At 42.8% G+C, this 24,321-nt stretch overlaps 3 protein-coding genes across 3 annotated transcripts; all 3 read right to left on the bottom strand.

The window, feature by feature from the left end:
• Positions 1-6,188: 6,188 nt before the first annotated feature.
• On the bottom strand, positions 6,189-8,762 carry LOC110534763 (neurotrophin receptor-interacting factor homolog). Its single transcript, XM_036953938.1, has 4 exons — positions 8,207-8,762; positions 7,989-8,092; positions 7,821-7,884; positions 6,189-7,639 (listed from the first exon to the last, which is right to left on the bottom strand). Exons 1-4 carry the CDS (start codon positions 8,484-8,486, stop codon positions 6,546-6,548), a joined length of 1,542 nt encoding a protein of 513 aa, XP_036809833.1. The 5' UTR covers positions 8,487-8,762; the 3' UTR covers positions 6,189-6,545.
• Positions 8,763-8,804: 42 nt separating this feature from the next.
• Positions 8,805-13,937, bottom strand: LOC110534750. The gene is made up of 7 exons (XM_036953933.1): positions 13,441-13,937; positions 13,153-13,343; positions 11,959-12,130; positions 10,665-11,761; positions 10,454-10,498; positions 9,444-9,587; positions 8,805-9,275 (listed from the first exon to the last, which is right to left on the bottom strand). Exons 1-7 carry the CDS (start codon positions 13,736-13,738, stop codon positions 9,252-9,254), a joined length of 1,971 nt encoding a protein of 656 aa, XP_036809828.1. The 5' UTR covers positions 13,739-13,937; the 3' UTR covers positions 8,805-9,251.
• Positions 13,938-15,401: 1,464 nt separating this feature from the next.
• LOC110513657 (ladderlectin-like) lies at positions 15,402-20,067 on the bottom strand. Its single transcript, XM_036953807.1, has 9 exons — positions 19,913-20,067; positions 19,605-19,692; positions 19,460-19,510; positions 19,286-19,342; positions 18,845-18,895; positions 18,476-18,567; positions 16,393-16,518; positions 15,859-15,958; positions 15,402-15,666 (listed from the first exon to the last, which is right to left on the bottom strand). The coding sequence occupies exons 2-9, from the start codon at positions 19,663-19,665 to the stop codon at positions 15,593-15,595; spliced, it is 612 nt and encodes a 203-aa protein (XP_036809702.1). The 5' UTR covers positions 19,666-19,692; positions 19,913-20,067; the 3' UTR covers positions 15,402-15,592.
• Between the last annotated feature and the right edge of the window lie 4,254 nt (positions 20,068-24,321).

The following is a 24,321-nucleotide window of genomic DNA, read 5'->3' as shown; positions in this document are numbered from 1 at the left end:
TGTTAAATATATAAAAAATAATAGTAAAGCTACATTTTAAACTGTAGAGTATAAACTCAGCAAAAAAAGAAACGTCCTCTCACTGTCAACTGCGTTTTCAGCAAATGTTTAAATATTTGAATGAACATAAGATTCAACAACTGAGACATAAACTGAACAAGTTCCACAGACATGTGACTAACAGAAATTGAATAATGTGTCCTTGAAAAAAAGTAAGTCAGTATCAGGTGTGGCCACCAGCTGCATTAAGTACTGCAGTGCATCTCCTCCTCATGGACTGCACCAGATTTGCCAGTTCTTGCTATGAGATGTTACCCCACTCTTCCACCAAGGCACCTTCAAGGGAAATGGCCCTAGCCCTCACCCTCCGATCCAACAGGTCCCAGACCTGCTCAATTGGATTGAGATCTGGGCTCTTCGCTGGCCATGCAGAACACTGATATTCCTGTCTTGCAGGAAATCACACACAGAATGAGCAGTATGGCTGGTGGAATTGTCATGCTGGAGGGTCATGTTAGGATGAGCCTGCAGGAAGGGTACCACATGAGGGAGGAAGTCTTCCCTGTAACGCACAGAGTTGAGATTGCCTGCAATGACAACAAGCTCAGTCCGATGATGTGACACACCGCCCCAGACCATGACGGATCCTCCACCTCCAAATCGATCCCACTCCAGAGAACAGGCCTCGGTGTAACGCTCATTCCTTCGACGATAAACGCAAATCCGACCATCACCCCTGGTGAGACAAAACCGCTACTCGTCAGTGAAGAGCACTTTTTGCCAGTCCTGTCTGGTCCAGCAACGGTGGGTTTGTGCCCATAGGCGACATTGTTGCCGGTGATGTCTGGTGAGGACCTGCCTTACAACAGGCCTACAAGCCCTCAGTCCAGCCTCTCTCAGCCTATTGCGACCAGTCTGAGCACTGGTGGAGGGATTGTGCGTTCCTGGTGTAACTCGGGCAGTTGTTGTTGCCATACTGTACCTGTCCCGCAGGTGTGATGTTCGGATGTACCAATCCTGTGCAGGTGTTGTTACACGTGGTCTACCAATGCGAGGATGATCAGCTGTCCGCCCTGTAGCGTTGTCTTAAGCATCTCACAGTACGGACATTGCAATTTATTGCCCTGGCCACATCTGCAGTCCTCATGCCTCCTTACAGCATGCCTAAGGCACGTTCACGCAGATGAGCATGGACCCTGGGCGTCTTTTTTTGTGTGTTTTTCAGAGTCAGTAGAAATGAATAAATCATAGAGAATTCTGTTTGAATGGGTTCTATGAATTCTAATTTTGGGACTCAGAAACTCATTGCAACTGGCATGTGAATAGACAAGTGTTTTTCTAGGCAGCATTTGATGTAAATGATAGATAGTTCAATAAAGCCCTCTATAAAATCAACAATATTAAATCCAACCACCTACCATTCCAGTCAGCACTCTCCCTCCTTGTACCTGCTGGGTCGCCCGGTCCATTTCCCGGGGCCAGGGGTGCACTGGCATCTGGGAACCTGTTGCTGTGCTCTTGTTTTTATTTTACCTTTATTTAACTAGGCAAGTCAGTTAAGAACAAATTCTTATTTTCAATGATGGCCTAGGAACAGTGGGGGCAGGGGCAGAATGACAGATTTGTACCTTGTCAGCTCAGGGATTTGAACTTGCAACCTTTTGGTTACTAGTCCAACTCTCTAACCACTAGGACACTAGGCTACCCTGCCGCCCCAGGGTCCTGGGTCCATGTCTATGTTCAGAAAGAGGTCATCGTTGTGCTATTCTATGCACCTTCCTCCTCTTTCCTGCATCCAGGTAAGAGAGGAGCCAAGCAACGAGCTCTCAATCACCAACAGGCTTCGCTCACCCAGGCATCTGTCCAGAGCTTCCTGAATTCTTAATTGCTGTTCTTTGGTTCACCACTGCACCAATACAAATTCATGAGGATGTTTAAAATCCTCCTTATACATTATCAATGACTCAGGGCTCCCGAGTTGCACAGCGGTCTAAGGCACTGCATCTCAGTGCTAGAGGCATCACTACAGACCCTGGTTCGATTCCAGACTGTGTCACAACCGGCCGTGATTGAGAGTCCCATAGGGCGGTGCACAATTGGCCCAGCGTCGTTAGGGTTTGGCCGGAGTAGGCCATCATTGTAAAAAATAATTTGTTCTTAACTGACTTGCCTAGTTAAATAAAGGTTAAATTAATCAAATCGACTCTGGATCAAGCCAGCTGAACTAAATACACAACCACTACACACAAAGGGTAGTGTTCAATGTGGAAACCATCCAAACTGTTAAAAACACAGACCTTGAACGAGATGGAGCTCGAGTAATTGACAAATCTTAATCTGACCTCCACTTCAAGTTAATAAACCCGATTAGCTTCAGTCGAATACACCATGGCGGCTACAAAAAGGCGACATTACATGTGGCATTTTCACACGTGCTCGAACAATAGCCACAAAAAAAGCCTCCAAGAAACAGCTTGCTTCACAAAAAGCTAGCACCATTAGCCAGGATCATGAGGACCTGTCCCTTCCCGAGGCCTTACTGCCAACCTCATCCTCTATTGAAGAAATTATTTGAGCTGAGATCCCAATGTACAGAACTCAACATCAAACTAGATGGCATTAACTTTCAGCTCAGTGCAATAGGGGGCAAAGTGACAACCCTGGAAAATGCCCTGCCTGCCATCAATAACAAGATAGCCCTCAATGTGGGGTGCCTGGATGAGGCAGAGAGGGAGATTCCTATCCATTGAAAACTCACTGGCAGATGCTATGGAAACAATAACCTCTGCTAAAAAGAAAATGTAGCATCTGGAAAATAAAACAGAGGAGTGCATTTAAACCGGAATAACTGTCTTTTATTAAACATGGCCGAAAAAGAAAACAGCCACAGATCCGCTACCTGCAAGACTGACTCCCTGAGTGGCTCCACCTATCCCCCGACAGGCCCATAGAACTGAAGAGAGCTCACCGAGCACGGAGGTCTCCACCAGCAGCCGCCGCGCCCAACCACCATACACTTCCTGAGATTCATCAACAAGGAACGAGTGCTACAGGTATCGAAAATCCACGCCATCACAGTGGGGGAAAGCCAAACTCACCTTGCTCCAGGACCTTTCAGCTGGAACACGCCAAAAGCACCTAGAGTTGAACAAACCTTAACTGACCGAGGCATTTTCAGGGGATGCAAATACCCAAACGAGTTCAGGATTCGTCACCAAGGAGCCCTGCGACACTTCAGAACTCATGATTACTGAACAGAAATACTACGAGTATAGCAATTGGCCTAGCAGATTGTTTGCATACCAATTAAAAAGAGCAGCCAGTGTACAATCATGGCCATCCGAACAGCAGATGACAAGGTCACATATGATCCAAATAAGATATAGGTCACTTTTCATGATTTGTACTGAAAAAATATACAGATGCAGAACTCCATTAATTTCTAGAGAATCTCGCTACCAAACTATCAGAGACAGACCAAGAAGATCTCAACTCCCCCCTCACCCACGAGGAGGTCCGCGAGACAATCATCTCCATGACACCTAACAAGTTCCCAGGCCCAGACGCATTTCCCAGGGTTCTACAAAGCTTTTTGGCCCCAGTTTAGCCCTATTTTCATGCCAATGCTGGATGATCTTTGCAAACATGGAGCTCTCCCAGACTATGTACACAGCCCGTATTACAGTGTTGCTTAAAATAGACAAGGACCGTCTCTCCTGCTCATCCCGTTGGACTTCGACTACTAAATAATGACCAAATTGCTTGCCAAAAAACTAAACACTCTTCTTCCCAAAATAATAAAACTGGATTAATTTGCGGCAGGTAATGTTCTGATAAGATTCGCCGTCTTTTTGATATTATAGACCAAGTAAATGCACAGAAGACCCCTGTCCTGGTGGATGGAGTGGACCGATCTGTTCTCAGTCTGGCCTCAAACCTTATGGCATTTCGATGAGAATATAGGGTCTTCATTCATTGAATGATGTCTACTAATGGTCTGAACTCTGACAGATTCTCTTTGGGACGTGGTACAGACATGAACGCTCGCTGTCCGATCTGCTCTACTTGTTGGGGGCGGAGTTGATGAGGAGAAATCCAAGTATTATGGGTGTCTACATAGCCAACGCTGAGAAATCTCTCCCATTTTAGACATAATTGCTCAGTAAGGCAAGTTTTCAGGATATAAGATACATTTGAACAAATCCAATGTTTTCTCTCTCAATATTCCTGACTGGCGCAGCGGTCTAAGGCACTGCATCTCAGTGCAAGAGGCGTCACTATAGTACCTGGTTTGAATCCAGGCTGTATCACATCTGGCCGTGATTGGGAGTCCCATAGTGCGGTGCACAATTGGAGGAGCAAGAATGATCTCCGAACCTGGACTAGTTTAGTCGTCAAAATCAATGTGATCCATATGAACATCCTCCCTAGACAGAACTATTTATTTCAGATGCTCCCATGCTATCTCCCAGTTTCTTTTTTCAAAACAACTAACCAAAGCATCACCAAATTTATATGGGGCAATAAAAAACCTAGGATCAAGTTCTCCACTCTGTTGAAACCTGAATCTAAGGGTGGTCTTGCCCTTCCCTGCCTTCAATTGTACTACTTGTCTGCCCAAATTCACAACATGTTAACATGGATCACAAACAGACAAGACTATGTGGATTCAGACAGAGGCCCAATTGCCTTGAAGCTTAATTATATTCACTAATAACTTTAGTGAAATGGGCAGGTAGCCTAGTGGGGCAGGTATGGTAAGGTAAGGTAAGCCTAGTGGTTGGAGCGTTGGAGCGTTGGGCCAGTAACCAGAAGGTTTCTAGATTGAATCCCCGAGCTGACAAGATAAAAAAATCTGTCGTTCTGCGCCTGAACAAGGCAGTTAAACCTACTGTTCCCCGGTAGGCCGTCATTGTAAATAAGAATTTGTTCTTAACTGACTTGCCTAATTAAATAAAGGTTCACAAAATAAAAGCCTAAACTTGTGATTTATGACACCCTACTATGGACTTCAAGAAATGCCTTGGCATTTCCTCCCAAATATGCTCTCACACGCGTATAGTATGCAACCCAGACTTGACAAAAGCCCTGAGTGATGCCAACGTTCAACTTTGGCATACTCTAGGGTTCAGGACCTTTTCAGACCGGTTTCATCAGAACACAACCTCACTGAAATACTCTCAAGAACTCTGCAGTGAATTCAATGTGCTAAGATCCAATTTAAATATCTTCAAATTAGACACGTAATTTCCTCATGTCACTTCCGAGAGGAGGTTTAGAGCTCAGCTCAATGAAGTTGAGACCCTTCTTGCTACAGCACAATCCATCAAAGGCAAAATCTCCTATATCTTTAGACTCCCATCTGAGAATGTGGGCTCTTCCTTTACTCCTTTGAAAATAATCTGGGAAAAGGACCTTTGTCTGACTATCAGTGATGAGTTATGGACGGATGTTTGCGACAGGGTATACTGCTCCTCTACTAATATAAAAATGAAATAATCTATTTTTTTTTTAAAATGTTGTACAAATTGTATTACACCACAGTGAGACTCCATAGAACGAATACAGACATTTCTCCTGATTATAAAAGACGTACATCTGAAAGCAGTGGAGGCTGCTGAGGGGAGGACGATTTGTAACAACTGGAATGGAGTAAATGGCACACAGAAAACATGTGTTTGATACCATTCCACCAATTCTGCTCCAGCCATTACCACGAGCCCGTCGTCCCCAATTAAGGTGCCACCAACCTCCTGTGTCTGAAAGTGGATCTTACATGCATGCATTTTGGCATTGCGGGGAGACGGACAGATTTTGGCAATCTATACATACTGCTGCATAGAAAATATTAGATGTAGTTTGATATGACCCCGTGGCCATCTTCTTAATGCTTAGCAGGACTTTGTTCTTGATCTAAACAGAGAAAATGTGTTTATGACTATCACATACTTTGCTAAAAAAAATGTATTCTACCAAGGTGAGCTTCTAATTCCTGTCCTACATTTAAAATGTGGATTGACCAGATTGTTGACTTTCTTCCTCTTGAAAAGCTCACTTGTGACCCACTACTCAACTATATTTAAAATTGGACAGAAATGTGTGTATATACATGCTGTAAAAACAAGTTATTTGCTCGTTGTCTCAGTTAAAGCTGGAAATAGCTAACACATAGTGCTGCTGCAAATGTGTTGTTAGTTTATTTTTTATTTCTGCCACATCTGTGAATGTGGATTGTTTTGTTTGTTGATTGAAAAACAAAACGTAAATACCTCCAATAAAACAATACAGAAACACACGGACCCAGTCTTCATATGAAAACGTAGTGTGGAGCCATTCCCCTTACAACTAGGGACAGGAATTATTCCCTGGTCTGGTCACATGGTGAGGGAAAACTCCTGGCCCTGCCTATCATTATTGTGAAGTTGCCCCTAGATGCTGATCTTGGGGCAGTTCTGCATTTTTTTAGGACAAATGTTTAAGGTTAGGATTGGGGAGAGGAAACTGATCCAAGATCTGTACCTAGGGGAAACTTCACCCTGGAACACTCAGGGCAGCACAATGTCCTGTGGCCTGCCACCAGTGTGGACAAGGAGATGCTTCTTCATGTGGCCAGACTGGGTGAAGCACTTCCCACAGTAGACACATTGAAACGGTTTCTCTCCGGTGTGGACCCTCTCATGCATCTTCAGCTGGTGGCTGTGGGAGAAGCGCTTGGTACAGTGGCTGCAGCCGTACGGTTTCTCCCCTGTATGGACCCGCATGTGCCTCTGCAGGTGCGCCGGCTTGGGGAATGGCTTTCCGCAGAGGCTGCACCGGAGCTGCCTCTGGCTGGAGTGAGACGTCAGCTGTTGTGGCTGCTTTTCTATGCCTTTCGATGAAGAAGTGGAGCCTCTGTTGAAATTCGGGAAGTTGACTGGCTTCCTTCTTTGGGGAACCTGGTGGAGAGTAACCCTTGGGGATGAAAAGCTGTTTTTGGTGGACAGTCCATTGAAATCCGGCATCTTGGACCTTGATCCTACAGTTGTCCCTTGCTCTGCATGTTGAGTGTCAGGGGGACACTTTGTCTGTCCAGACTCCATTCCCCCTCTTCCTCTGTTGTCCACAAGCTGCCTGCTTTCTGAACAAACCTCTCCAGATGTCGCCTCTTGGCCAGTTATGCTCCATTCTGAACTCATATCTACCTCCACTTTAATGGGAACTGAGTCCACCATCACCACATCAGGCACCCAGTCCAGAGAGCCCAAAGCAGACATGTAGACCCCAGAGTTACCAGGCACCCCTCTCCTCTCTGGATGTTCAGACAGCCTTTTGGAGTCTGGCCCTAGATTATGAGGAGCATTCACAGTTGAGTTGTCAGTCTCTTGGTTCTCTGTCCAATGGGACAGGCTGTATTCTATAGGTTGATGGTCAGTGTCCCAGGTCACACCCTCAGCAACCTGATGGTCCTGTCTTGCTCTGCTGTATTGTGACGCTGGATGCTGGAACGTCTGGTTTTCAGGTTCTATATTGAGTGAGGTGTTTGGAGCTCTGTGTCTGTTGCCCTGCTGGTCCAGAAGGTCTGTAGGTTCAGTAGATGATGAAGAACCTGGTTCTGGCACAATGATCTTCTCACTGCTCTCACTGACCAGTTGGACAATCTCTGAAATGAGTCAACATAAAGCACAGCATCAGCTTCCTGTAGTGGAGACTGATTCTTCTTTGCCTTATTTATTAGTTATGAATAAGGACTAAGAAGTTAATCAAATACTGCAATAAACATTGAAGGCTTTACTCAACATAAAGTGTATATTGTATGGACTTGATAAGTTGAACAAAAATACCTTCCGGGCTGCTGGTGCCAAGGTTCTCCATTTTGATAAGAGGCATCTCTTGCATATCTGCCATCTGTTTTGTATTCATCAGAAACAATTTATTAGAAAAACTCCCCCACCACCATTTGAAATATGAAAAAAAAACTAATACATTTGGGCGTGTGTATGACAACTGACCGGCATGCCCACATCCTTGTCTGTCGCTGTGCGTCCTGCGTCTCTCCAGTTGGTGGCATCCTGCGTAAAATTTCTCCCTTTACGCTCGGCACAGCGATTCTCCACTGCACCAGAAAAGAGAAACCCTCAAACGTTATATATTATACATTACCCATTATTTTTTTACGTTTTCAAAGATGGTAAAAAAAAACAATATCCAAGTATGCCTGTTGACTTTCCTTGGAAGCTCCCTCTTGCCCGGCTAACAAGATCTGTGTCCCGCCTGCTGACAGTGTGTCGGAGGGCTCCGAATTTCTCTGCGCTTCGTCGAGAATTCTGGAATTTTGTCAAAAGCAGCTTCCTCCGCAGGTTATCGATTTCTTTCTGGCTATGGGAAATTTCCAAACGTAAAGCAGCATGGCCGTCATCTACAAGTTTGCAGATTTCGGCAACGGCTGCATTCGCCAAAACCTCGACGATGGAGGCTAGCTGAGCGTTAAAGGCGACTGTATCGTACATGTCCTTAGCACTATGTTTATGTTAAACACTTATGTTATAGTAATTTGAAACTAAGTGCTCAGTCAACGTCTTGAGACTACACAATTAAGGCCATAGACGTTAGACTATTTTTTATAAACAAACATTTTTCGGCTACTTCCTGGATAATTTCTCCGAAATAAAGGCTGGCTTTTCAAAATAAAGGTTGCTTACACATACGACTTATGTTCCAACATTGCCACCTGCTGCTGAATCATATTGTATGTTGCTCCTGCTAAAAAGCAATCAAATGTTTTAAAAACCAGCCTGTTGTGAATTAAATCAAAACACACACCGTCATCCAAAAAAGATTTTACTATTTAGTTCAAGTACAAAAATACAAAATCAGAATACAACTGAATTATAAAGGAATAAATACATTCCTTCAATTAAAAGTAATTTAATTGAGTAGGCTAAGGGTTAGTAGTCTCCAAACTAACTGAAGCACCACACTGAGAATGCACTCTAACTCTGAACAATGTAACAGTAGAAATATATACAAAATCTGAATATAGAATGAATAAATAGCCAATGGGATTTCAGATAGTCCTCAGCGATAGCAAAACAACTAGATAACATTTTGCTTTTTGTTTTTACAATAAATGAGAACGTTGTAAATAAAAAAATAAAAAAACATTGGTAGTAATAACATTGGTAATAGGTGTGTATGCAGTGAGCATATTAGCACATTATGTCATTCACAGTAACCTGTAAGCACAATGTACTGGCTTCTCCTCCTTTCAGTAACTACTGGGGTTCAGGATCAGATCTCTAAAAGAAACACAGAACAGATTGTCAGACACATTCCTTTATCTGGAAACACATGGTACATGAAACTGTCCTCAGAACAAACACTGCATGACATTGAATGAACAAATATATATTTTTTGCCTGTTTACCATTGCTTTTTTTTAGACGCATGTTGTTGTCGATACTAACCTTCCCCGTGGAGTACTTCCTGATGATTTCATTTGTCAGGATGGCATTGAAGGTTCTGCAGACCAGAGACAGGTTCCAGTAGCCTCTCTTTCCATCCACACGCAGTACGTCCCGGAAGATCCACACCAGCGACTCAAGAGGAAGCTGCAAGAAAGTGCATCATTTCAATGGTTCCAGTGTTTTAGCTGCCTATTTTGGTTAAGTGTTTGTTGTTGAACATTCGGTGCCTAAAGCAGTGGAGTTGTATATAAAAGAGGCCAGGAAAGTCACTAGGTAGGCTACATGTCAAACTCCAGATGGTATTTATGGGTGATTCCTCACAAAACTAGAAACAAAAATTGTGATTTGGGGGATTTTCACTCAATTTAATCAATATTGGTGTCCTTTGGAGGAAGGATTGTTGACATTTGTATCTTAAATCATATTTAAGAACCCTTCTATAGATTACATTGTGAATATCCCCCAAATCACTGTCTTTTTTTGGTTCTAGTTTCGTGAGGAATCATCATAACATAAGTATGTTTATTATATGAATGGTAATCCAATCGTTATTTTCAGTTGAATCCTGTATGGAGTATCAAAAACAAAGAGTCAGCGGTTTGGCTGAGCTGGGCTGAATCTGAATTGTGTCCCACCCACCAACCCCTCTTTTACGCTACTGCTACTCTCTGTTCATCATATATGCATAGTCACTTTAACCATATCTACATGTACATACTACCTCAATCAGCCTGACTAACCGGTGTCTGTATGTAGCCTCTCTACTTTTATAGCCTCGCTACTGTATATAGCCTGTCTTTTTACTGTTGTTTTATTTCTTTACCTACCTATTGTTCACCTAATACCTTTTTTGCACTATTTGTTAGAGCCTGTAAGTAAGCATTTCACTGTAATACCTGTTGTATTCGGCGCACGTGACAAATAAACTTTGATTTAAATCTGATATTAGGAAAGAAGGAAAGTGATTCTGGTTGTTCTATGTGAGATAAATCTACAGGTACTGTACTTACCTCCAGGAGATGAGGTTTCCCCAGACCATGGTACCTCTGAGGATTCTGGGAATAAAGAAGAAGTTAGTGAATAGTTAGGTTCTAGAGTACTGATCTCTGAGTTGTATTGAATCAGTGAGATAATCAGACATTGTCTTTTCATTTGGCCTACCTCTCTCTCCCCTACCCTCTATAAGCCCAACCATATTAAACCCAACCATTGACAGTTTACCATTCCAGTCAGCACTCTCTCTCCTTGCAACTGCTGGGTCGGCAGGTCCGTTTCCTGGGCCAGTAGTGCGCCGGCGTCCGGGAACCTGACGCTTTGTTCTTCTTCCATGTCGATGTCCGGAAAGAGGTCATCGTCCCGCTCTTCCCTCCGCCTTCCTCTTTCCTGCGTCCTAGTATAAGTGTAGCCGGGCAACGAGCTCTCGACCACCAACAGGCCTTGTTCGCCCAGGCACCGGTCGAAAGCTTCCTGGAAGGCCGACGCCGTCACGTTCACCTTGTGTTTCCTCTTCATGTGGTTCTTGAAATTCTTCTTGTTCAGCCTGATTCCGCAGAGATCGCACTGGACCTTGGTGGCACGGCACCAGGGTGGCACGGCCATCTTGGATTCGGCCAGGTATCTCCTCAGGGCCTCCTCGTTCTCTGCAGCGACGTACTCTTTGTGGTGTTTCCTCTTCATGTGAACCTTGAAGTTCTTCTTGTTTAGGATGATGCCGCAGTGGTCACACTGAGTCTGTACAGGAACTGCGTCCCTTTGGGAAGGTCTTGGCGGTCTCTCGGTCTCAATCTGCGGCGTCGGAGGGCAGCTGTACACTTCGGGCGAGGAGGGTTCCGAATCCTGGCGTGTGACCGGATTGTGACTGGCAGAAGCATCTGGTTTTTCCATTGGAGGTGTGTCTGTGTTTAGAGTTTGAAGAGCGACTGGTAAGCTCGGAGGGGTGGCAGGTCTGGAGCTGGAAGGGACAGCAGGTATAGATGTGAGAGGCAGGACAGGTGTGGATGTTGCATGGGCGAGAGGTCTCTGGGCTGGAGAGGGATGTTGCTGGAGGGGCGGAGCAACAGATGGAGATTGAGCTTGGACACGGGCAGGTGTGGATGTTGCATGGGCGAGAAGTCTCTGGGCTGGAGAGGGATGTTGCTGGAGGGGCGGAGCAACAGATTGAGCTGGGACACGGGCAGGTCCTTGAGTCCCGTTCCGCTTTCTGCAAGCTCTGAAATGTTCAATAAACAACGCTTTTCTGCAGAGTACATGGTCACAATAGCTGCAGTGGTAGTGAGGGTAGTCTCTGCACGTCAGTTTGCAGTTGTAGACGATGTACTCTGACAGAAAAGGGTGACAATAAAACAATCAGTATAAAAAAAATAATGTTAGATAGTGACTTTAAAAAGTCAAGTGTACAAGGACATTAGCACATACAACATGGCATTCACACAACTCAATTGAACAACTACAAAGCATTACTGAGTACAAGGAAATCGTTATTTTCTGACACTGCGGTTTCCAAAGTTCCCCTCACCGTCATTCTGAACTGCACTTTTCAGGTGGCTCTGGATGTGTGGGATGATCCGGTGTAACTCGTTGGGTTTGAACGCAGACGGTCGGCAGAAGGGGCAGTGGTAGAGGGAGCAGCACGTGGTGCACGGTTGTATCTTGGGAGTTTCACCAACTCGGAAACTGGTAATATGTTGCTGTGGAAAAACAAAGACAATAATGAATAGTCAATAATAAAGGGAAAATGGTCCGAAAATCCAGACGCAAATTCTACATGGTCCCAAATTGGGGACCAATAGTTCAGCAACATGCAGATACAAAATGTTTTGTATAGAAATGACAATTCTTTGTTTCCTACATTAATACATCAGAAAGCCATGTCCTGTCTACTCTACAAAAACATTATCAGAAGTATGTGGACATCTGTTCGTCCCCTTTGCTGTTATAACAGACTTTCCACTAGAAAAACAGCCCCAGACCATTATTCCTCTTCCACCGTTATTTTCTGACACAGTTCATACTACACATTGGGGCAGGCAGATTCTTCCTTTGGACTGCCAGATGGTGAAGTGTGATTCATCACTCCAGAGAACGAGTTTCCACTGCTCCAGAGTCCAATGGCGGCGAGCTTTACACCACTCCAGCCGGCACTTGGCACTGTGCATGATGATCTTAGGCTTGTGTGTGGCTGCTCTGCCATGGAAGCCCATTTCATGAAGCTTCTGACGAACAGTTATTGTGCTGACGTTGCTTCCAGAGGCAGTTGGTACTCGGTAGTGAGTGTTGCAACCGAGGACAGACGATTTTTACACTCTACGCGCTTCAGCACTCGGCGGTCCCCTTCTGTGAGCTTGTGTGGACTACGACTTCGCAGCTGAGCCATTGTTGCTCCTAGACTTTTCCACTTCACAATAACAGCACTGACAGTTGATCGGTGCAGCTCTAGCAGGGCAAAAATTTGACAAACTGACTTCCTGGAAAGGTGGCATCCTATGATGGTGCCATGTTGAAAGTCAATGAGCTCTTCAGTAAGGCCATTATACTGCCAATGTTTGTCTATGGAGATTGCATGGCTGTGTGCTCGATTTTATACACCTGTCAACAACGGTGTCGCTGAAATAGCCGAATCCACTAATTTGAAGGGGTGTCCACATACTTTTGTATATATAGTATATTTCTATCCACAAAAATGTTATTTACTATGTGTACAGTTTCTTACCTTTCTGGGTATGTCACTGGAACTGACTATGGGGTCAGGGGTCATTGCGGGGGGCCCAGTGTTCTCATTGGAACTGACTATGGGGCCAGGGGTCAGTGTGAGGGGCCCAGCCTCATCAGTTGGTGCTGTGGATACCTCTTTCCACAGAGCGTGCTGATTGCCATTGACACCGTCCACCTCAAGAGTGTTAACTGGAAAAGAGAGAGTGAGAGGTCAACTTGACCAATTCTTGGCAAATCATTAGCTCAAAGGCTGACAACAGGCATTTAGAAAAAATCGGTAGCCTACCTTCGTCTTCGTCCGCATCATCGGCATTCGCCGCGGGTGAATCGCCCGACGAACTGTTGATTATTGGTGAGTCGCCGGTGACAGGCGTCAGCCCTTTGCCACTCACCGACTTGTACCTCGACTCCGCCAGGCTGAGTTGCTTCTCTAGCAATAGGATTTGCTCCTTGCTTTGAGAGACTTCTACACGTAACGCTCCACAGCAATCGTCCACTAACTTGCAAATCTCGGTCACAGCAGCTGAGGCTAGTATGCCCATGACAGAGCTTATCCGTTGATGCAAAACACGCGTTACCGACATTTTAAACACTTGTTTTTGTGAAACCTGGTCACAACTACTGATAGCTATGACGATTCAAAATAATTCAAAACGTCTAATAAACGATTTTGTCCCCAGCTTGTTCACGAAGTAGTAATATTTGTAAGAATACCTGGATTGTTGTCAATGCGCCGCCATCTTTAATAACTGTGTCTTTGCGCACGCATCCGATCAGCGTTCAGAAAGTTTAGACAGAAAGCTAGAAAGCGCCACCTACCGCGAGGAGACTAGAATGTGCATTATCCAGAGTCAAATCTTTGAGCACTAAATATTATTTTGGGTCATCTCTGACGACAGCTTGCTAGAGAGGAAAAACGAATGAATTATTCCTATGGTTTGCAGAATCATTGTTTAACATTGAGTAAATCAATGTTTTTTTTAATGGTTATTGGTTATCATGTTATCATGTTATCATGTTATAAACTGAGCACTGGAGTAATCTTAACCCCAGACAAACTATATGGAGGTTGTATTAGTCTCAAGATCTTGTGCAAAGTAAAATTATTAATTTCCAGTACATCATATATGTTTATTGCTTTTACCACAGATATAGAATGACCAAGACAACGTGATCTGCTGCACCACCGAGAGCACTGGTTGCATCACTGCCTGGTATGGCAACTGCTCGGCCTCTGACCGCAAGGCACTACAGAGGGTAGTGCGTACAACCCAGTACATCACTGGGGTTAAGTTTCCTGCCATCCAGGACCTCTATAACAGGTGGTGTCAGAGGAAGGCCCTAAAAATTGCCAAAGACTCCAGACACCCTAGTCATAGACAGTTCTCTCTGCTACCGCACGGCAAGCAGTACCGGAGCACCAAGTCTAGGTCCAAAAGGCTTCTTAACAGCTTCTACCCACAAGCCATACGACTGCTGGACAGCTAATCAAAAGGCTTCTTAACAGCTTCTACCCACAAGCCACTGCTGAACAGCTAATCAAAAGGCTACCTGGACTATTTGTATTGACCCCCTGCCACTCCCACCCCTTTTACGCTGCTGCTACTCTCTGTTATTATCTACGCATAGTCACTTTACCTACATGTACATATTATCTTAAACGCGTGTTACCTTAATTACCTTGACTAACCTGTGCCCCCCCCACACATTGACTCTGTACCGGTGCACCCTGTATATAGCCTCGCTACTGTTATTTTATTGTTGCCCTTTCATTATTATAGATTTATTTTTTTACTTCAGTTTATTTTAGTAAATACAATTATTTTTCCTAACTACGTTGTTGGTTAAGGAAGCGTTTCACCGTAAGGTGTTGTATTTGGCACATGTGACAAATACAATTTGATTTGTCAGCGACGTTCTTGACCGTTGCCTATTGGAAACCCTCTTATCCAAATAAGGCCGTTAGAACATTCTGTGCCAAATGTCCCATCCAAACACACCTCTATCCACACCCTTCACTCGATTTAACAGAGCCTTAGCCAAGCCAAAGACAGGCTCAATAAAGACTCAATAAATACATTGAAGATTTTCCAGACTTTCAGTCATCTCAAACCTTTTCTCATCCCATTCTATGCTGTCAACAAAAAGCACCATATCCATGTTGTTATATTGCCCCTTTTCAGAGCCAGAGATTATCGTAGACAATACTGCCATCTTCCAGAAAGTACTAGCCTATGCAATGTCATAAAGTACTTAAAAAAATGTTTATTACAGGACAACAATACAGGTTGAGGTACATAAAATGGGCAATTACATTTGAAATTGCATCACATTTAGCCCGTTGGCGAACACATAAAGTCACTTACAGTCAGTAGTAAACAAAGCCAATGTTGAAAGCGGTTTGAAAGGGTGTCAAGCAATTAGCAATATCTTGTTGACTAACAGCGATAGTTGTGCACGCAGATGAATGGGTATTGTGTGCCACATCCGAGGTTCCTCCAGCCCTGGCCCACTACAAAAAGACAAACAAAAATCTTAGTAATTTTATCTGGCATATTTTAACACGTCATACAGTTCTGGGACCAGGCTACCTGTCATTACTTTTCAGGTAATATCATACTAATGTGAGTGTTCCGGATTTACATTTACTATGTTAAGTCTAGTCCATGAGACCAGGCTGAACATCTTTAAGTTCATGTCTTACCAGCAGATTGCAGGTACATGCAGGAGTTGCTGGTTGCGGTGCTCTGGCTGTACCAATTGGTGTAATACATTCCTGAGCGGTCGATCCACATCCAATATCCCTGAGTAAACAAAGAGTCATAAGTCTTAGCTACAGCTTGTGAGAGCAAAATTGCAAGATTATGTTGTAATAGTTTTATTGCATCAAATGGTTGTTTTTTGCAACCGAATAGAGGGTTCTTATAACTCTATTGTGAACAGAAAGTGGGACACTGGGAGATAACACTGACAGGAGATTTATGATGTCTTTTGGGTGATAAAACCTAAAGAGATAAGGTTTTATCCATAGCATGAGTTAATGTTTCTGTTCTATATGGCACCTGGTAGAGATGACCCCAGGGCCAGACCTGGTCTCTTCACAAAGATAACTGTTTTTACAGTTTTTCCTGTTCTTGGGGGGGAAGCTCCAGGACCGAGAATTGTTTCTGGTCAGGTCACTATGTCGAAAAACTCACTATGTGAAAAACTCACTATGTCGGGCAACCCTTTCTCTCACCTGGAGGTAGAATCCACCGATCCAGGCGGTGGCTCTGTTGGCTGTTCTGGTTATCTGTTGCAGGTAACGATATTCGGGGGAGGAGCTGGCGGAGGCCAGGCTGGCGCCCAGTTCATTGCAATGTTCCTGAAAGAAGAGCGGGGAGGTGAGGGGTGAGACACAATGGTTCCTAATTGCACTTTTTTTATTGCATTTTAAATGTAGCCTTTAGGCCTATTCAAATCCAGATACGTCTTATTCGAAAGACAGAACCTATAGAATAGGCTAAACATATTCTGTCAAACCTTGAAAGACTTATTTGCACTGTTTATTGATTTGCACTAATATAGGTTATTTTCGTAGGCTACTTATTTAATTTTGGCTGCTATATTTATGTTATTATCTTATTTAGTACTTGTACAGTTCGATAGGCAAAATGCATGTCCTAAAGCCTATTCGTTTTTAGCATAAGCCAATGTTATTTTTGTAAAAAAGTGTTATGAAGTATGTTATAAATATCGATTTGTTTTCTCTGATTGTATTTAGGATCTTTACAGTTATGTAGGCAAAAGGCATATAGCCTAATGATAATTATCGACCTATTCGTTTTTAGTCGAAGCCAATTCAGTGTTATAAAGAATATTATAGGCTAAATAATACATCGTTTTATCTGATTATTGTTGACTTTATATATAAATACACAATATTTAAGTTATTGAAAATAAAGTTGTTCGTGAGACAACTCCGACAGACTTATCATGTATTTTTTGTTCCTGCTATTGATGCTGCGAGTGTTTATACCCGATTGCCCGTTGCGCAATTCAAGGACAAGCATAAACACTTTCGACAATATTATCCAAAATATTAGATTATACGTTTAATTTGTCAAAGAAACGTTTAGGCTACTGCAACTTTTATGGACAGCAGTCTATGTGTAGGCTTATAATATTGGCTAAGAAAGGAATTTTCCGATGGCACAATTTATTTTGCCAACACTTTAGTCAAGCAGCCTAAACACACGTAGACCTACAAGGTTTGTATAAACTTCCTATTCGATTAGTCTATCTTGCAATTGTTTGTTCTATATTTCATTATTACTATAGCTACTGCGTTTAATCTAGGCTATTAGCAAACAACTTTCTGAGATGGAACTCCGTTAGGCCTATAGACTAAATTCATTCGATAGTTGATCATGAAAGAGTAGGTTATTCCTAGGCTAACAAGTCACATTCAAATCGAATGGGGATTGGGGAGAAAAAGGGGAAATTAAGATTAGCCTAAAAGGCCCATGGCCTCGCGACATTGGAGAGGAGAGGGGAAAAACACCTTTAGGCCTATCTGACATTTTGCGCTGCTTTAGTGCTCACCGCTCTTTATACTCTACGTTGTTCTCTTTAATTATGTTAATAGTCTATATACATACAAACGCACAGTCATTTTGAAAAAGCATACTTTGCTATTATAGTAGGCCTACACAATGTAGCTTATCTACATTGCTATGTTTTAATTTATGAAGCCCTTTTACGAAAAGTCCCACTGTACCTAACGTCCTTACTAAACCTTACACATACGAGTTACCACACCCGGTCTCTGGATGGCGAACTCTGGAAATGCCTTTGGTCTCCACTGAGTTAGGCAAATCATCTTCAAAATGTTCTTAAATTTGATATTCTGGTGTCTCTAGGGCAATTCAGAAAGCTGATTGAGAACCTTATTACTGATGAATGTGTTTGTTTTTTTGTTTTTATTGAACCTTTTTAAACTAGACAAGTCAGTTAAGAACAAATTCTTATTTACAATGACGGCCTTGTTCAGGGGCAGAACGACAGATTTGTATCTTGTCAGCTCGATCAACGCTCTAACCACTAAACTACCTGTCGCCCCGCCCCGTGTTTTTCCTTTTGCTTGCATTTTGTATTTCTATTTTGATGTGTGTATTTTCTGTAATTTATGTAATTCAGGGCTCATCTATAAAAGGGACCTCGGTCTCAGTATGACTCAATGATCAAATTAAGGTTAAATATAATAAAATAGTTATTAATTTATGTAAAGCTTTTAGACGCTTTAAATAGGCCTATATTAAATTGAGAAGTGCATGAATTACCTCAGCGTTGAACCAGGACCGAGGAGTGTTCACAAACATGTAACACTTGGACTGGTAGCTGAGCCATCCGTCAGGGCAGAACCTGCGTGCCGCTGTGAACACGCAGATAAAATACAACAATTATTTGACATCGTAATACTGTTGATATTGACAGGAGTATGAACTTTGATCTCATAATATAAAACATGAAAGTACATTTAGTCATACTGGTGTTTTTTTCCCTCCCTGCTAAAAGAAAACCAAAAAAAACACTAGTCTTTCGTTGCGTGACCATGCATTGCACGATGTACAAAAAGTCCGCAATCGTAGAACCAGTAAAGGTGATAGTTGTTAATTTACATAATACATCAAAAAAAGTTTTAAACAAACCTTTAGGTGCCGCAGCCACCTCTTCAACAGCCTCAGTCTGTACATCCTCTTCTGGAAAAGCACAAACAATAAAACAGTCCTCGATATTACTATTTAGCCACCAGCAAATCACTATGTCAAGGAGTTATATATACTATATAAATATGTTTTTTTCACGGGTATATTTTATAGGTGACAGGTCGTTAAAATCATTGTTTCGTACCTATGTGAAGTCTGACAAAACAGAATGCCTCAAATATAATTTATCAGCAAATGAGGCACATAATACACAACACAATCTCACACTCACTTCGTGCAAATATGTACAAACAGTATTTGCAGCAGATTTCAATGTGAAGTAATTGTAATTGATCAGGAAATAAGGTGATGCTGAAATGAGGTGATGCTCCACAATAGACATTGATGCTCCTGCTTGATTAAAGCCTATAGAGAAGAACTGACCTGGGGCGTCACTCAGCTTCTCCTCTGCTGCAGGAGCCTCAACCTCAACAGCCTCCTCTGCAGAAACACGGAACAAGGAAATAAATTTGACTTTCATTCAACTGGGAATTGGGAGAAATATTGATTCAGTGCTCCATTACTGCTCTCAGTACAAACATAACTAGAGCTACAAACCTGAGGCACTTTTTGGCTCTTCTACCGCCACAGCATCGCTCTCCACAGGAACTTAAAGGGGAAAACACAACTATTGTCATTATTCAGTAACAATGAAATACCCTGTGCTGTATTAGTGACATTGTTGAGTATTTGGCTGACTTACCTGCTGCTGCCCTAGCAGAGAGGGCGACACAAAGTAGTGCAAAGATGATCAGAACCTTCATGGTGGTGATGATGGTGGTGCTGCTTGTCTGGATGAAAAGGGAGAGAACGTGTTGGAGAATCAACTAGAGAGAGTGATACACAGTCATTTCAGACTATCACTAGACAAGAGTATTTCCCTACAGAAGTCAACCTTAAAAATGTAGCTAAAAGTTAATCACCACCATAGTAAATACATACATTAAATTAAGAAAGGGTGAGAAAATAAGACAAGTTGACACTCGGGAACAGACACTATAGGACTCTTACCTGTTGTAGTAGGTAAATCAGTGTTGTTCTCCTCAGATACTCTTCCTCATGTAGGCCAGTGATGGAGTGATGAGTGGAGATTTCTCCATTGTTTATGTACTGTTCTGTCCAGCATGATTTCACTGACGCACGTGCTGTGAATTACGAAACAGCATTGGACTTTGACGGTTTATGATTCTGTATTTATACTTCAGATGAAAAATCCCATGCTAGGAATTCAAATATAGCATTTTCAAGGTCAGCAGAACATGGCCAGCCCCTGTTTGAAGGTGTGTTCCTGTAAAAGATTGCAAAATAACACAAATATCCTTATTGTGATCGTGTATGGAACTTTGCCAAGGAAGTCATGTTAATTATTTCCCGACCATAAACCATTTCCTTTTCATCCAAGGAGTGGGTCAGACATGAAAGGATTTAGTTTGACTTCAATTAAATACAAAATTAAAGCAATGTCATCCATGTCAATATAATATCAATATCATATTATACATTTTATATATACTAAATGGCTTTGTGTACATACTTCAGATCTGATTTCGAATTCAAATACAGCATTTATCAAGGACAAGGACAAGAATGTGTGTTCCAGTAAGTGATGATAAAACCATAATTGTGATAAGGAAATTGTAAACATGGAAAATCAATACGGACATGGATTGATTCAATTTACAATACGTTTTTCTCAGCACTATTGACCTTGAGATAACGTAGGGGTATGTTCATTTAGTTATAATCACTTTATTGTTATTTTGCAGCGATTTGTCTAACATTTCCAGTCTCTCCAACTTAAAGCTGCAATCACCAGTTGAAACAATAACAAATCCTGCCCTGTTCCTGTAAAAAAGCTGAGGGATGGGGTTGTAAAAATGTTACCACTCGGAAATGCACCTTCCATCGATCACAATGATAGTTTTAGCCATGTTTTGAGGCTATATAGTGTTTGTTTATACTTACTTTATTTACACTCATTGAAGTAAAACAAGCTTATATTTTGGATTATGACGGGCTACGACAGTTGACCTAAACTCATCATTTATGAGTTATATTCTTCAAGAATCAATGGGTACATAGCATTAACTTATTAGTCCAAAAATGGATGTAGCAACAGCAGATTGCCTCTTCAATGTATGTTTGTATATCGGAGGGACAAACGCAGTAGACCAATTTCCATCCTGTATGGAATGTCATTATCTTATTTCTTGAAAAGACAATCCACATTTACAATAAATCTTTACTGACAACATGACATAATAGATGACAACAGCCTAAGTCAAAAATGTTTTTGTCGTGCCCTTTTCACGACTGTCTTGGTGTGTTTGGATCATGACAGATCGTTGGTGATGTGGACACCAACAGTAGACTAAATTAAGTGGGGGAAAAATACCAAATGATTAGGGTGATGCACATGGGCTACTAACATCTTACTACACAACATACACTTACTAGTCTAATGTCCATTGCAATAGACTAGCATCTTTTCCAAGCTGCTTCACAATGCAGAAACAGAAGATAGGCTCCTGCTCATATGAGGCGTTCCGGCTCGCAGAAGCCAAGGCTACTTACGAGACAGGCAGCTGGTGGCACCTTAATTGGGGAGGACGAGCTCACAGTAATGGCTGGAAACACATGGTCTCCATGGGTTTGATACCATTCCAGTCACCACATATTGATGATACGTTTAAGTTAGTCTGAAACATAATATTTTTTTCATGTCCGACTCACTCCTTGGATGACATCAAGTCAGTTAAGGAAGCAGTTTATGGACAGCAAAGAATTAAAGGTGATCTCCAGGGCACCGTTCCAGACATGATCACAATAAGGACATTGTTTTTATTTTACCACCGCTTACTGGAACACAGTAAATTACATTGATAAAGGCTGTATTTTAATTCCTAATCTGGCAGCCTGGTCTCAAAGACTAGACGTAACATAGTAAACCCAAATTAGAATGATATGTTACATTTGACCGAATTAGTATGATATGTTACATTTGTATGGTTACATAAGACAGAAGGTTACTTCAGGCAAAAACGAAAGAAGGGTGGTTGGTCAAAAAATAAAGTAGGGTGGTTGGTCGGGGTGGATGAGTGGGCATTTAACATGAATGTCTAGCAACCCAAAGGATGTGTGTTTTTGCCCGCTTTGAGGACAATACAGTGCCACTGACACGGCCCGCAACCAAAACATGCGGACTCTCCTTCACTGCAGCCGAGGTGAGTAAAACATTTAAACGTGTTAACCCTCGCAAGGCTGCAGGCCCAGACGGCATCCCCAGCCGCGCCCTCAGAGCATACGCAGACCAGCTGGCTGGTGTGTTTACGGACATATTCAATCGATCCCTTTCCCAGTCTGCTGTTCCCACATGCTTCAAGAGGGCCACCATTGTTCCTGTTCCCAAGAAAGCTAAGGTAACTGAGCTAAACGACTACCGCCCCGTAGCACTCACTTCCGTCATCATGAAGTGCTTTGAGAGACTAGTCAAAGACCATATCACCTCCACCCTACCTGACACCCTAGACCCACTCCAATTTGCTTACCGCCCAAATAGGTCCACAGACGATGCAATCTCAACCACCCTGCACACTGCCCTAACCCATCTGGACAAGAGGGATACCTATGTGAGAATGCTGTTCATCGACCACAGCTCAGCATTTAACACCATAGTACCCTCCAAACTCGTCATCAAGCTCGAGACCCTGGGTCTCGACCCCGCCCTGTGCAACTGGGTACTGGACTTCCTGACGGGCCGCCCCCAGGTGGTGAGGGTAGGTAACAACATCTCCACCCCGCTGATCCTCAACACTGGGGCCCCACAAGGGTGCGTTCTGAGCCCTCTTCTGTACTCCCTGTTCACCCACGACTGCGTGGCCACGCACGCCTCCAACTCAATCATCAAGTTTGCGGACGACACAACAGTGGTAGGCTTGATTACCAACAACGACGAGACGGCCTACAGGGAGGAGGTGAGGGCCCTCGGAGTGTGGTGTTAGGAAAATAACCTCACACTCAACGTCAACAAAACTAAGGAGATGATTGTGGACTTCAGGAAACAGCAGAGGGAACACCCCCATATCCACATCGATGGAACAGTAGTGGAGAGGGTAGTAAGTTTTAAGTTCCTCGGCGTACACATCACAGACAAACTGAATTTGTCCACCCACACAGACAGCATCGTGAAGAAGGCGCAGCAACGCCTCTTCAACCTCAGGAGGCTGAAGAAATTTGGCTTGTCACCAAAAGCACTCACAAACTTCTACAGATGCACAATCGAGAGCATCCTGTCGGGCTGTATCACAGCCTGGTACGGCAACTGCTCCGCCCACAACCGTAAGGCTCTCCAGAGGGTAGTGAGGTCTGCACAACGCATCACCGGGGGCAAACTACCTGCCCTCCAGGACACCTACACCACCCGATGTCACAGGAAGACCATAAAGATCATCAAGGACAACAACCACCCGAGCCACTGCCTGTTCACCCCGCTATCATCCAGAAGGCGAGGTCAGTACAGGTGCATCAAAGCTGGGACCGAGAGACCGAAAAACAGCTTCTATCTCAAGGCCATCAGACTGTTAAACAGCCACCACTAACATTGAGTGGCTGCTGCCAACACACTGACTCAACTCCAGCCACTTTAATAATGGGAATTGATGTAAAATATATCACTAGCCCCTTTAAACAATGCTACTTAATATAATGTTTACATACCCTACATTATTTATCTCATATGTATACGTATATACTGTACTCTATATCATCTACTGCATCTTTATGTAATACATGTATCACTAGCCACTTTAAACTATGCCACTTTGTTTACATACTCATCTCATATGTTTATACTGTACTCGATACCATCTACTGCATCTTGCCTATGCCGCTCTGTACCATCACTCATTCATATATCTTTATGTACATATTCTTTATCCCTTTACACTTGTGTGTATAAGGTAGTAGTTTTGGAATTGTTAGCTAGATTACTCGTTGGTTATTACTGCATTGTCGGAACTAGAAGCACAAGCATTTCGCTACACTCGCATTAACATCTGCTAACCATGTGTATGTGACAAATAAAATGTGATTTGATTTGATTTGAAATCTTATCATGGACAACTTTACCATTTGCGCTAATTAGCAAATATTTACTACTTTTTAGCTACGGAGCAACTACTTAGCATGTTAGCTAACCCTTCCCCTAAACTTAAGCTTTTAACCTAACTCCTAACCCCTAACATGACTAACGTTAGCAACCTAGCTAACATTAACAACCTAGCTAAACTGAGCCACTTAACTAACATTAGCCACAAAAAATTGGAATTCGTAACATATATGTTTTGCAAATTCATAACTTTGTACGAATTGCAATTTGTAACATATCAGACACATTTTTATTCATACCATATAATATGAAA

Source organism: Oncorhynchus mykiss, chromosome 19 (assembly GCF_013265735.2).
Source record: "Oncorhynchus mykiss isolate Arlee chromosome 19, USDA_OmykA_1.1, whole genome shotgun sequence".
Taxonomy (NCBI): Eukaryota; Metazoa; Chordata; class Actinopteri; order Salmoniformes; family Salmonidae; genus Oncorhynchus; species Oncorhynchus mykiss.
The sequence above is the reverse complement of the archived record's forward strand: the minus strand, read 5'-3'. Positions and strand labels throughout refer to the sequence as shown.